The following is a 12,500-nucleotide window of genomic DNA, read 5'->3' as shown; positions in this document are numbered from 1 at the left end:
CTAATATCTGGGACAGATCAAGGTGGGGCTGTTGGTTGAAGTGAAGGCGTGGTGACCAGGGTCGCCCATCCTTAGCCCCCGACCCTGCAACCTCCAGGGCTCTCCCAAAAGCCCCAGGATTCTGGCGAAGACTGAGACACAGGGGATTAGAGGATCCCCTGGAATCAGTTTCCCTATGAGCTGTCCCATATTCTTTCCATCAGTTCGTTTTCTCTTATTCTGGACTCAGTGAAGCTTGTCCCCAAAGAAACTTAAATGATACAGAAGTTGGTACCAGAAGCCGGGTGATGGAGGCTGGGTGGCAAAATCAGTGTCTCATTGCCTTTCCTAACATGGAACATCGGGACACGTGGCTCCCTGTCCCTCTGACCCACCCAGGGAGTGCCACATGGATCCCCAGACACTCTGTGTGTATTCCTCTTATCTGGGCTAATTCTCGGTGTGCTGAGGGTCAGGAAGGGGTGTTGAGGAGAGGACCGGGAGGGTCCGGGTGTTACCTCTTCTAGACAGCGGGCCTCTTCTTGTTGGTTCTCTTTCACAAACTCTTCCAGAGGATATTTCAGCCGTGGGAACGGTGCGATGGGCCAGTCGAAGGAGGGGATGTCGATCTTGTGAATGGCTTTGGAGTGCGTGGTTGCTAAGCAACCTAAGCCCAGCAGAACAGAAGAGCAGAGGTTGGCTGGGGGAAGGAAGGTGGACCATTCTTTTTTTTTTTTTAAAGAATTTCAAAGTTTGTGAATTTATTAAATTTTATGTTTTGGATCACAGAAAATGAAGATTGGATTTCTCATAAACAGAATTAACTCCTCTATCCATTACATCATTACATCACTGACTCATTACATCACTATAGGACCGACTCAATGGACATGAATTTGAGCAAACTCTGGGAGGTAGTGAAGCCTGGTGTGCTGAAGTCCATTGGGTTGCAAAGAGTCAGATACTACTTAGCGACTGAACAACAACAACAAATCCATTACATGGTCTCTCTAAAGCTTCATGTATGCCTGGTTTTAATCACAGTAGTTATAAAAACTTTAGGGCAAGTCAAGATACACTCTTAATTCCCAAAGTCTTTATCTATTAGATTTTTTTAAGGCAAAGATTGTACTTTTTTCATTTCAGAACTACTGTGCCTTCAGTGAATGGTACCTTCAATAAAGCAGGACCACAGCAAATGCTTTTTAATTATTTTTAAATTTACTTTTTAGGTGGAGTAAAATTGCTTTACAATATTGTGTTGGTTTCTGCCAGATTGTTTTTGAGAATGATATGGGGCAGCCTGGGGAGACCCGGTGCCCGCAGAACCCCAGTTCTGGGAACATCCTGAAGCTGAAGGGGCACACTTGTGTCCCTCTGTGTGTGTGTGTGTGTGTCATTGCTTTCTGATTTATCACAGACTAACTCTTTGAAGGCAGAGAGGCAAGGGTTTAAATCCTAGCTCTGCCACTGAATGGCCTTGAATGTTCCTTCCCTTGCTGAGCCTCAGTTTCCACATCTGCAAAGTGGGAACAGCCACCCCTAGTCTGCAGAGAATGGTGTGCAATCAAGGAGACCATAAGTAGAAGCCGCCACGCCCGATCAGAGGCAGCTATTGCTGCTGTTGTTATTGTTACTCTACCTGCTACCTCCGGATCCCACGGCCCTCCTTACCCATGGTCCTCCCGTGGAAAGCACCCATGAAGGAGAGGATGCTGTAGTCAGGGCACCCAGGGGCCTGGAACCAGGAAACAACCATCGGTCAGGACTGTGAACTAGGGACCTAGGTGGCTGCTCCCATGAACCTCGAGGAGCATGAAATCTCAGAGGAACCAAGGGTCCTTCGCAGGGGGAAGTTACAAACTGGACACCAGAGGTCAAAATCCAGCCCGTGGATTTTTTTCTTTTTTGTAAATCAAGAGGTTTCATGAGATACATTTCTGAACCTCTGTCTTCTCACAAGTTCTGCATCACGGGCGCCCATCTTTCCCGGCCAAGCCCGAAGGTGGGTGGGCGTGCTGCCCCAGGGCCCCCACCACCCCCCAGTCTCCTTTCCATCACCACCCCAGCTGTCGACGGGCTCTTCAAGTTCCTCCCAGCCCCTCTCCTTTCCCTGCTTTGGTGGCTCTGGCTCCCACAGCCCACAGGTGGGCCAGGTGTGGGGGTGGTACCTGCAGCCCATGACCTGATGCTGAGCTGGGCCCCTCACAGGACATGCCCAGGCTTTGGATCAGCAGGAGGGGAGGAACACCAGCTTTCCCTGGCCCTCCAGGGCTGCCCCTGGGAGCATGAGGAATTCACGAACACCCAGGCCTCTCCTGGCCCTAAGTGAACGGCACAGCTGCACTGCCTTCTGACTCTCCACTCAGCAAGGAAATCAGACCTGCCTCCAGGCGACTCAGGAAGAGCTGCTGGGGACATTGCAGAGGCCACCCTGGGGGCCCCTGAGTCTCTGGGAGGTTGACCTGGCTCAACTCCACTGGGTCCCCGAGACTCCCAGGAAAAACTCTAGCACCTTCTCCCACAAACTCCAGAATACCCTCAGGTCGTTTTCCTTTATTCATCTCCAAATGTGATATGAGATGCAGCTTGTTTTATTGCACTTCACAGATGTTGTGGGTTTTTTTTTTTTTTTTTTTACAAACCGGGACACCCTCCGACTTGAGGAGGACAGCAGGGGGTGCTGGGCTCACCTGGTTGACCATGCACGTCTCCAGCTCCTCTTTGGAGAAACTCGACTGGCCCCTTTCCTTGCTCTGACAAGATGGAACAGAAAAGATTCTCAGAGATGCTCTGGGACAGGGAGAGCTGCTGCTTTGCACCCACATCTAAGCCACGAGGGGGTGCTTTCTGAAGAGCTGCTCACACATGTCAATGTTACATGTATGGATGGAGGCCCGAGACCGTTCATAGTGCTTGCGATGAAACAGATGGACGGATAAGGCTCATCCTTCTTCTATTGGCAACAGTGAAGATCTGTGAGATGGTACGTTATTCCAGGTAAACTAGCGTAGCACACTGGGGAGGTTTTGTACCATTCTCTGCTGGGATGTTTAGAAAGGCTTGACTAGCCAGTGGCCTTCCCTGGATTTTGGACATGGTCACTGATGTCCAATATTCTGCCCAACTGGGGTGAATAATTGGACAAGGGCTGACTGTGCAGCTGGGGGCTGAGGAGTCTCTCTGTGTGTGTGTGTGCATACGTGCACACGCATGCATGCCCCAAACCTCACCCGGTACCACATGAAGATGGTCTTGAAGGCGTTCTCGTTGGAGCACGAGCCACAGGCCATCGTGATGAGCTGGGACATCCCTTTGGGAGCCACCTGTGGAGAGGGAAACAGTTGTGGGCTCCCCACTCCCCACCTCCCTCCAGCTGACCGCTATGTGCGGGCAGGGAACCAGGTATGGAGTCCTGGACGCAGCCAGACTGGGAGGGTGAGCGAGAAGCCAAGAAAGGCCTGGGGACTGGAGGCCAGAGAGGGAAAAAGGTGAATGAAGCCCATAGGTCCCTCCTGATGGCCCTCCCCACCACTGCCTGTATATTTTACAGGTGGGAAGTCAGGATTCCGAAGGACACTGATCATTGTGGCCACTGAAACCCAAAGTCAGGGAGGACTGAAGGACACAGGCAAAGCTCCAGTTGTGGGATCTATGCTAATTTAAGTTCCCCTGGGTTCCCTTTCCCCCTACCCCACCCCCTAGCACGAGAGGGATCCCAGCTTTTCTTGCAAGGAAAAATTTAAAAAGACTCATCCTGAAAGAAACAGCAGGAAGAGTGAGACTAATGCAGAAACACCCCATCCTTAACTGCTATGGATGCCAACCCTTTCCTTCCCAGCTACTCTGGCTTCCTGAAGATCAGAGCCAAGGGCCAGCGGTGGGGAGGGCGGAGGTGGGTCCTCATGTTGCAGTCTGTCCCCATGGAGTCACTCACCGAGAGCAGGGACTCCCGGAGCTTCTCCACAAAGTTCTCCGGAGGAAGGATTCCGAGGGCAGGTCTGTTGATGAATGTGCTCTGCAAAAAAGCCAGGATGCCAGCAGTGATTTCTTGCCTGACCCAGGTCCCGCCCACCGGCGATGCTTTTCAGAGTGGATGTGTTTCACACTTCCAGGAATGACAGATTTTCCTGCACTTTTAGAGAAATCCACTAGGATGGCTCTGGGTTGAAAACCAAGTGTCAGTTTCTTGGCTGGGGTACTATCCAAGTAGCTATCACTATATATATATATATATATATATATATATAGCTATATCTTTATAGCTATCACTATAAAGAAAGAATTGGTGCTGAAGGATTGACACTTTTGAACTGTGGTGCTGGAGAAGACTCTTAAGAGTCCCATGGACAGCAAAGAAATCAAACCAGTCAATCCTAAACAAAATCAACCCTGAGTATTCACTGGAAGGACTGATGCTGAAGCTGAAGCTTCAATACTTTGGCCACCTGATGCGAAGAGCCGAGTCACTGGAAAAGACCCTGATGCTGGGAAAGATTGAAGACGGGAGGAGAAGGGGACAGCAGAGGATGAGATGGTTAGATAGCATCACTGACTCAATGGGCATGAATTTGAGCAAACTCTGGGAGATAGTGAAGGACAGGGAAGCCTGGCATACTAGTCCATGGGGTTGCTAAGAGTAGGACACGACTTGGCGACTGAACAACACCAAAAAGTTTTATTTAAGAAGGATGCCTTGATGGCAGCCTCACGTTGACAAACTGCCCACCTGCTTTTCCAAAGATTCCCAGCACACCTTGCAGCCTGTGCTCTGCAACAGAAGAAGCCACCCCAAAGACAAGCCTGTCCACTGCAGCTACAGAGTCGCCCCTGCTCCCTGCAACTAGAGAAAAGCCTGTGCAGCAATGAAGACCCAGCACAGCCAAAAAATAAATAGATAAATAAATAAAATTATTTTAAAAGTTATCAAATAAATTTGAAAAAAAAATTTAAGTTTTATTTATTTTTTGGCCCCACTAAGTGGCTTGTAGGATCTTAGCTCCTTGACCAGGGATCAAACCCATGCCCCCTGCTGTGGAACCATGCTGGACTACCAGGGAATTCCCAGTTTATGGGTTTGTTGAAATCCATAGAATTGTATATGGCAAAGGATGGATCTGACCTCATGTGAATTATATTTTAATTAAAAAAAAAAACAAAAACGGGAAAGAGGTCTCAGTAACTGTAAGTTTTAAAGACAGTGAGGTGTAGGAGAGCAATCGGATAAAGAAGCTGGCTAATGAAAGAGCTGCCGATGAAGAGAAATAGCGTTAGAAAACTCCCTTTTTTTGATAGAGGCAGGTCTAGAGAAAGATTCCCTCTGTAAGGAAATCTACAGTGCATACCTGACGCTACACAGACACTCGCTTCTGAAACCCAGGAAACGAGGGAGCGTCACTCAACCAAAAGGAGAACCACTCTAAATGCCAAAATTAGGTTAAGCAAACAAAGGCACATTCACTGATGATAATGTTGTGTTGCTGGTAAAATGGCATGTCCAAAGTCACAGTTGTATGTTAGGGTTCACTGAGTGGTGTACCTTCTGTGGCTGTTGATAAATGTATCAGCATGTGTCCACCCTTATGGAAAAGATGCAAATGGAAATGCAAATGGGGATAAGAACAGAGCTGATCTGTCTCTCCAGGTGCAGCCAGTGCCCCCTGAAGGATCAGCAAGAGTCTGAGTGGGGTCTGCACAGCGGATAAGCAATGAGGTCATCAAGAAGAGGATTGGGGGATTTTCCCTGATAGTCCAGTGGTTAAGACTCCATGGTTTCAAAGCAAGTGAAAGTGTTAATTGCTCAGTCATGTCTGACTGTTTGCAACCCCATGGGGCTATAGTCCACTAGGCTCCTCTGTCCATGGAATTCTGCAGGCAAGAATACTGAAGAGGGTTGCCATTCCCTCCTCCAGGGGATCTTCCTGACCCAAGGATCGAACCCACATCTCCTGCATTGCAAGCAGATTTTCTGCCATCTGAGCCACCAGGGAAGCCCTTCAATGCAAGGGGCCCAGGTTCAATGCCTGGTCCAGGAACTAAGATCCTGTGAGTCAAGTTAAAAAGTAAGGAAGGATTGACTGAGCCTGGAAATTCTCAGGCACCCTTCTCTCTCAGACTCAGCTATGTAAATAAACTCAGTGCAAATCCAAACAGGAGGAAACTCAAGGACAGGCGGGCCCCAGCACCCATCCTCCCGTGGCACTGCGATTCGGCGTGGCTGGCTAGACTTCGTGGTAGCCTCGTGTCTCGGTTGGTTTTTCTTCTTTGTGACTAGCTGCATAGGTCTAATAACAATGGGGGGGAGTTAACCCTTTTCACTGTAGAGCCGGGGAAATGGAGGACCAGAGAGGTCAAGCAACCTGCCTCAAGTCACACAGATAGAAAGAGGCAGAACCATGAGTCAAACCCAGGTTGGCTGACTTCCGATCCCATCCTCTGCCGGCACTGCAGGCAGCCTCCACCTGAAACTATAGATGCTGTTGGTAAGTAGGCTTGGCAGAGACCAGAGACCTTGGGTGGCCTGTGGGAGGTGCTGAGCGGTCTTTTGTTTTGGCTTCAAGACATTCATTATGTCCCCTGGAGAAGGAAATGGCAACCCACTCCAGTATTCTTGCCTGGAGGATCGCATGGACAGAGGAGCCTGGCGGGCTACAGTCCATAGGGTCACAAAGAGTCAGACACGGTTGAGCAACTAAGCACACACACACACAGTCAATGTGCCTCTGAGGAAACCAAACACATCATGAGCTCAGGGTGGAGGGGAATTGCCAGCACAGGTAGATGGCTGGGCCGACTGCCGCTCTGGGCCCAGGCAAGATGTGGGGGTGGTGTTCTCGTTCGGCAAAGCGTGGCATTCATTAAGAACAGAAGGTATCTGGGACTCTGGGTAGCAGAATCAATTGAGGACAGGTTTCTAGAATCCTCGCCATCAGACTCAGCAGCTGTAAAGTGCAGAAGGAGGAGAATGGGCTTTGGTTTAAGTGGCTGTGCAACCTGGGGCAAGTCACTTAACCTCTCTGGTCCTTATTTGAGAAAATGAGGATGCCTTCCTGGGTGCTCGTCAGGAGCCAGTGAGAGGACATAGCCTACAGATGAGGCAGGAGCTAGTCCTGAAGGACAGAATCACGCAGGTGGAAAGGCCTGGAGGTCACATTGATGTCTTAGCTGACAAGGTCAGCTGCCCTATGACCAGCCCAGCCAAAGACCACGGATGTCAGTCGGCACTCATTGTTCATTGCAGTGACCAGGTACATGCAATGACCAGTGATATTGTATAGTCTGTGAGCAGTGTGATGAGGCCGCCCCGGGGACATAAGAAGTTTTAACTGCAACCGGTTAGATCCAGGTGACCCGGGACATGAATTATAGACGATGTGGTTGGGGTATGAAAGGGTTGATAAGCACCATCTCAAGACTTCAATGACTTGGCAACAGCCTGCCCAGGACAGGTAAAAAACACCATGACCACCACCTGAGCACATCTTGGGCTAAGAGTTTGGAAGACGTCAATCAAGGTTGTCTTGTCTGACGCCTCAGATGTACTCTGCTGAGCTTGTGGCGGTCATCGGTCACTTCTCTGAGGCTGTGCCAGTCTCCCTGCCCCATACCCAGCCCTCTGCAAGAACGACATCAGCTCAGACTGTGATCTAGACCTTGATCCGGACTACGGTCTAGGTGGCAATCTAGGCAGATCTGATCTGTGATCCAGACACTGGTCCAGACTATTCTGGAGTGTAACCTAGACTGTGATCGTGTTATCGAGGTCAGCACCAAGGACAGTGCCCGGCACACAGTAGGTATTCCATCCATCATTAAGTGAACAGATGTTAAGGAATGAGGCTGGGACTTCCCTGGTGGTACAATGGATGGGAATTCGCCTGCCAATGCAGGGGACACAGATTCAATTGCTGTTCCGGGAAGATTCCACACGACAGGACCAACTAAGTCCACGCGCCACAGCTATGTAAGCCTGTGTGCCTACAGCCTGTGCTCTGCAACAAGAGAAGCCACTGCATTGAGAAGCCTGCGCGTCACAAGGAAGAGTGGCCCCCGATCACTGCAACTAGAGAAAGTCTGCTTTGCGGCGATGAAGACCCAGTGCAATCAAAAAAATAAAAATAAATAAATTAATTTTTAAAAAAAGAAAGAAATGAGGCTGAAGAAGCAGGAGCCAGATCACAAAGGGCTTTGCATGTGAAGAGGAGGAGCTGGGAGGCATCCTGAAGGCAGTGGGTACCAGGAGCGGGTTCCAGGCACAGAGCAGTTTGGAGGATGGTTTGGAGGAGGTGAGAATGGACATGGAGGTGGGAGGAAGGGATGGAGAGGGGCTGATGGGAAACTCCAACTGGAAGAGGGGGAGCTAGGACTGGTCCCCGCCTGGCTGGGGGAAGGGAGGATGAGGGGTGGTGTCCAGGTTCTTGGCAGGGATAGGTGGACGCAGGGCATTCCCCACGCCCCTGCCCCCGCAAATCAGAATCCCTGGGCCTGGAAATCATGTGCTGTTGGGGCCACTCTGCCTCCGGAGGCAGCTGACACGGCAAATGTGTCTGGCGTGTTTGTTGACACAGTTTTTTAGCACCAACTGCTGAGGCATCTGGGATCCGCAGAACGTTTCGAAACAAAGCCGGGCTCTGAATGTAAACACACGCTCGGAGACACCAACAGGCCTCGCCAGACACCCTGGGTTTGGGGGGTGGGGGGACGAGGCTTCTGCCAGAGCAGCTCCTGAACTTGTCAACCCATCAGAGGTGAGAACCATCCCCAGGTCCCTCCCAGGCAGGTACACCGGCCCACAGGTAAAGAGGAGCTGAGTTCTTTCCTGTTATCTTCTGCTGCTTCTTTATGGCTGGAGAAGGGACTTCCCTGCTGGTCCAGTGGTTAAGAATCCTCCTTGCAGTGCAGGGACATGGGTTCGATTCCTCGCTGGATAACTATTTGCCCCAACTACTGAGCCTATGCTGTAGAGCCCGCACACTGAACTAGAGAGTGTGTGCGTGCTCAGTCGCTTCAGTCATGTCCAACTCTTCGAGACACCATGGACTGTAGTCCGCTAGGCTCCTCTGTCCGTGGGATTCTCCAGGCAAGAATGCTGGAGTGGGTTGCCATGCCCTCCTCCAGGGGATCTTCCCATCCCAGGGATCAAACCTGCAGCTCCTGCGACTCCTGCATTGGCAGGCAGATTCTTTACCCATTGAACCATGATGGGGGGAAGCCCAGGGAGTCCGTGCACTGCAACCAAAGATCCTGAATGACACACACAAAGATCCACGTGCTGCAGCTGAGACCCAAGACAGTCAAATATACAAATATTATAAAAAATAAGAGTTGGTTCCTGCCAGGGTCAGGCTTTCAGTCCTCCTGTCTTTCTTTGATTTCTTTTTGGGAATCACACCCCTTATGTGTGGACATGATGTCACACTCTGAGAAAAATGGAAGCCCTAATGATGCGTGGCGCCCGGGGTAGGGGGGTAGGTTGGGGAGTGGCCAGAGGGAAAACTGTCCGGGGATCTGGGGATCTGCTGAGGCTGACCGTGTGTGCACACTGCTGTAGAGATGGACTGGCTTTGTCTACGTCTTGTATCGTGGGACGCATGACTGTGTCACCAACAGACACACTGGAAGGTCCACAGCAGTGGCCTTTGTGAGAAGTGACTCAGATGCTCATCCGAGGTAGGTAGGATGCTAATTACAGTGCGTTCACACAATGGAACGATTAAAGCCGGGAGGATGGATGCCCTGTGGCTACCAAGGACACATCTCCAGATGGATTTTGAGTGAGATAAGCCAGATGTGATAAAGAGCACACGCAGTACGATTCTGTCCATGTGCTGTTAGAAGTAAGGGGAGGCTTCCATGGTGGCTCAGTGGTAAAGAATCTGCCTGCAATGCAAGAGATGCAGGCTCGATCCTGGGGTTAGGAAGATCCCCTGGAGAGGGAAATGGCAACCCACTCCAGTATTCTTGCCTGGAGAATTCCATGGATAGAGGAGCCTGGTGGGCTACAGTCCTTGGGGTCACAAAGAGTCGGACATGACTGAGTGACTAACGCTTCACACTTCTTCATACGTACAGACACACCATGCATCATAGGTGTGTTGTGGGCACCATTATGGCTTCCAAGAAGATACCTTACTCTTATCCCCTCCCCACAACTGTGACTGTTACACAGCAGAGGGGGCTTTGCAGGTCTTATTAAGCTTCCTATTCAGCTCAGAAAGGAGACAGTCCTAGATCTTCTGGGTGGGCTAACTGCAACCACACGAGCCCTTGGCTCAGGGCAGAGGCGGAGAAGGGATACAAAGAGAGCAGGATCATACACTGCTGGCTTGACGGTGGAAGGACCACGTGAAACGAACTCTGCCAACGACCTGAATGAGCCCCAAAGCAGATCCTCCCCCGGAGCCTCCAGCTAAGAGCTGACCTCAGCTTTGTGAGCTGCGAGGCAGAGCATTCAGCTTTGCTCACCGGATTCTAGACCCATAAGATCTGTGAGACCCCAAACGGCTGTTGTCTTAAATCCCTAGGCTGGTGGTAGTTTGTGATGCCAGCAACAGGAAACTAAAACAGGGTGGTTTTAAAGTTTCATGGTTGGGGAGGATAATTGGGGAAATAATGTCTAAAAAGCCTCTGGAGAGACTTCCCTGGTGGTCTCGTGATTAAGACTCTGTGCTTCTACTACAGGGGTTGTGGGTTCAATTCCTGGTTGGGGAACTAAGATCCCACATGCAGAATGGTGCGGCCAAAAAAAGACTCCTTAAGCGAGTGATAATGGGAAGAAAAAGTGGAGAAACACTGGGTAACAGGGGACAATTCATTCAGTAGTACGCTTCCCTGATGGTTCAGATGGTAAAGAATCTGCCCGCTATGCAGGAGACTTGAGTTCTATCCTTGGGTCGGGAAGATCCCCTGGAGGAGGGCATGCAACCCACTCCAGTATTCTTGCCTGGAGAATCCCGTGGACAGAGGAGCCTGGCAGGCTACAGTCCATGGGTCGCAGAGTCAGGCACGACTGAAGCGACTAAACGCACACACACAGCACGCTGAGTGTGCACGCACATCTCCATGTGTGTTACAGCCAGCGTCATCAGTCAACAGCCCCCGAGAAGAATCCGGCTCCAAACGGTAGCGATGCCAAGGATGGGAAATTGCCCCAGCCCCTGCCTGCCACCCCACCACTCTTGGACCTTTCCTGCCTCTTCCGATCCGGCTGCCATGCCCTCTTTCGCTCCTGAAGCTCCTTGCACCTCTCCCTCCCACCCTCCACTCCCTACAGGGACCACTCTCCCCCAGCCCCCAGCCCGTCCATCCCTAAAAAAGCCCAGCTCCCTTGGGTTTTTTATCTCCAGCACCTCTTCTGGCTGTGTGACTCTGGACAAATACTTAACCTCTCTGGGCTCAGCTCCCTCATCTGTAAAACAGGGATAACAACAGTAGCTGCCTCAGAGACTTGGCAATATTCGATCTGTGCCGGCCACAGTCTTTATACGTATTATGCTCTTAATTATTGCTCATTATTATCATGATCATTGTCTTGTGCCCACACAGCACTGATTGTCTCGCTCAGTAGCGTTTCCTATGGCTGCGATTCTCTGCTTATGTGTGTGGTTAACTGGCTGCCTCTGTGGGAGCAGGGTGCAGTGTTGGCAAGGCGTTCCAAGGGCTTACCACACTGTATGGACTCAACAAATATTTCAGGGAGGACTGAATGGATGGACCATTTCCAAAGGCTGCCCCAGTCAGCCTCTGAATCTCCATGAACACAACCCCGGGCACTCACCATATTTTGAGGCTGTTGAACGAGTTTCATGAGAGCAGGATGGTTGTAACCTGGGGAGAGGAAGATACAGTTAGAGACCAGCATCGTATCTGGGGGTCCCCTGCCCTTCACCCCATCGCCTGCCTCCTCCCTTCCCTTCCAACCCTGCAACCCTTTTCACACACAAAGGCCCATTCCTGGGGCCCTGCCTGGGAAACGCCCTGTAACTTCACTCTGTCGGATGCAGGGGCTGTGGACTGGGGCAGTGGTGTGAGGACCAGGGGAAAGAGTGATTAACACTCTTCCTCCGTCTCTCCACCACTCGCCCCACCCCCAGGGGTGCCGGGACCAAGGTTGGGAATTGCTTGTTCCCCAAGTAAGGAACACTCTGGGGGTTTTCCCAACTGACCCGTGGCCAGAGGTCTTTGGGCTCTGACTCTTACCACGCTACCTGGATGTTGATAACTTTTCTGCCTCAGTAGATAAAGGCAGTGTCAGGGAATCACATTAAGCCACAGATGCAACTTTTCTTATTGGCTTCATAAAGAAAGATGAAAGCAGAGCTAGCCCCTCTGATCAGGAAATCCTATTGCTGGATTTTTTTTTTTACCACACCGAGCAGCAGGTGGAATCTTAGTTCCAGACCAGGGACTGAACCTGTGCCCCCTGCGGTGGAAGCGCAGAGTCTTAGCCACTGGAACCTCAGGGAAGTCCCTGCACACCCGAGTCTTTGATGTCATGGGGCGCCCCCTGCCCACACCGCAGG

General features: G+C 50.9%; 1 protein-coding gene across 9 annotated transcripts in view; it reads right to left on the bottom strand.

Moving 5' to 3' along the window:
• ABAT (4-aminobutyrate aminotransferase) overlaps positions 1–12,500 on the bottom strand; it is a 239,842-nt gene that overhangs the window by 166,528 nt on the left and 60,814 nt on the right. For all 9 annotated transcript variants that reach the window (XM_061401091.1, XM_061401086.1, XM_061401088.1 and 6 more), the window contains 6 exons: positions 11,756–11,805; positions 3,917–3,997; positions 3,213–3,305; positions 2,673–2,735; positions 1,654–1,717; positions 498–646 (listed from right to left, as the gene is read on the bottom strand). In XM_061401091.1, the coding sequence (XP_061257075.1) occupies positions 498–646; positions 1,654–1,717; positions 2,673–2,735; positions 3,213–3,305; positions 3,917–3,997; positions 11,756–11,805 (500 nt within the window). The remainder of the gene's footprint in view (positions 1–497; positions 647–1,653; positions 1,718–2,672; positions 2,736–3,212; positions 3,306–3,916; positions 3,998–11,755; positions 11,806–12,500) is intronic.

This window comes from Bos javanicus, chromosome 25 (assembly GCF_032452875.1).
Source record: "Bos javanicus breed banteng chromosome 25, ARS-OSU_banteng_1.0, whole genome shotgun sequence".
Classification (NCBI taxonomy): Eukaryota; Metazoa; Chordata; class Mammalia; order Artiodactyla; family Bovidae; genus Bos; species Bos javanicus.
This window is presented reverse-complemented; position numbering and strand designations above follow the sequence as displayed.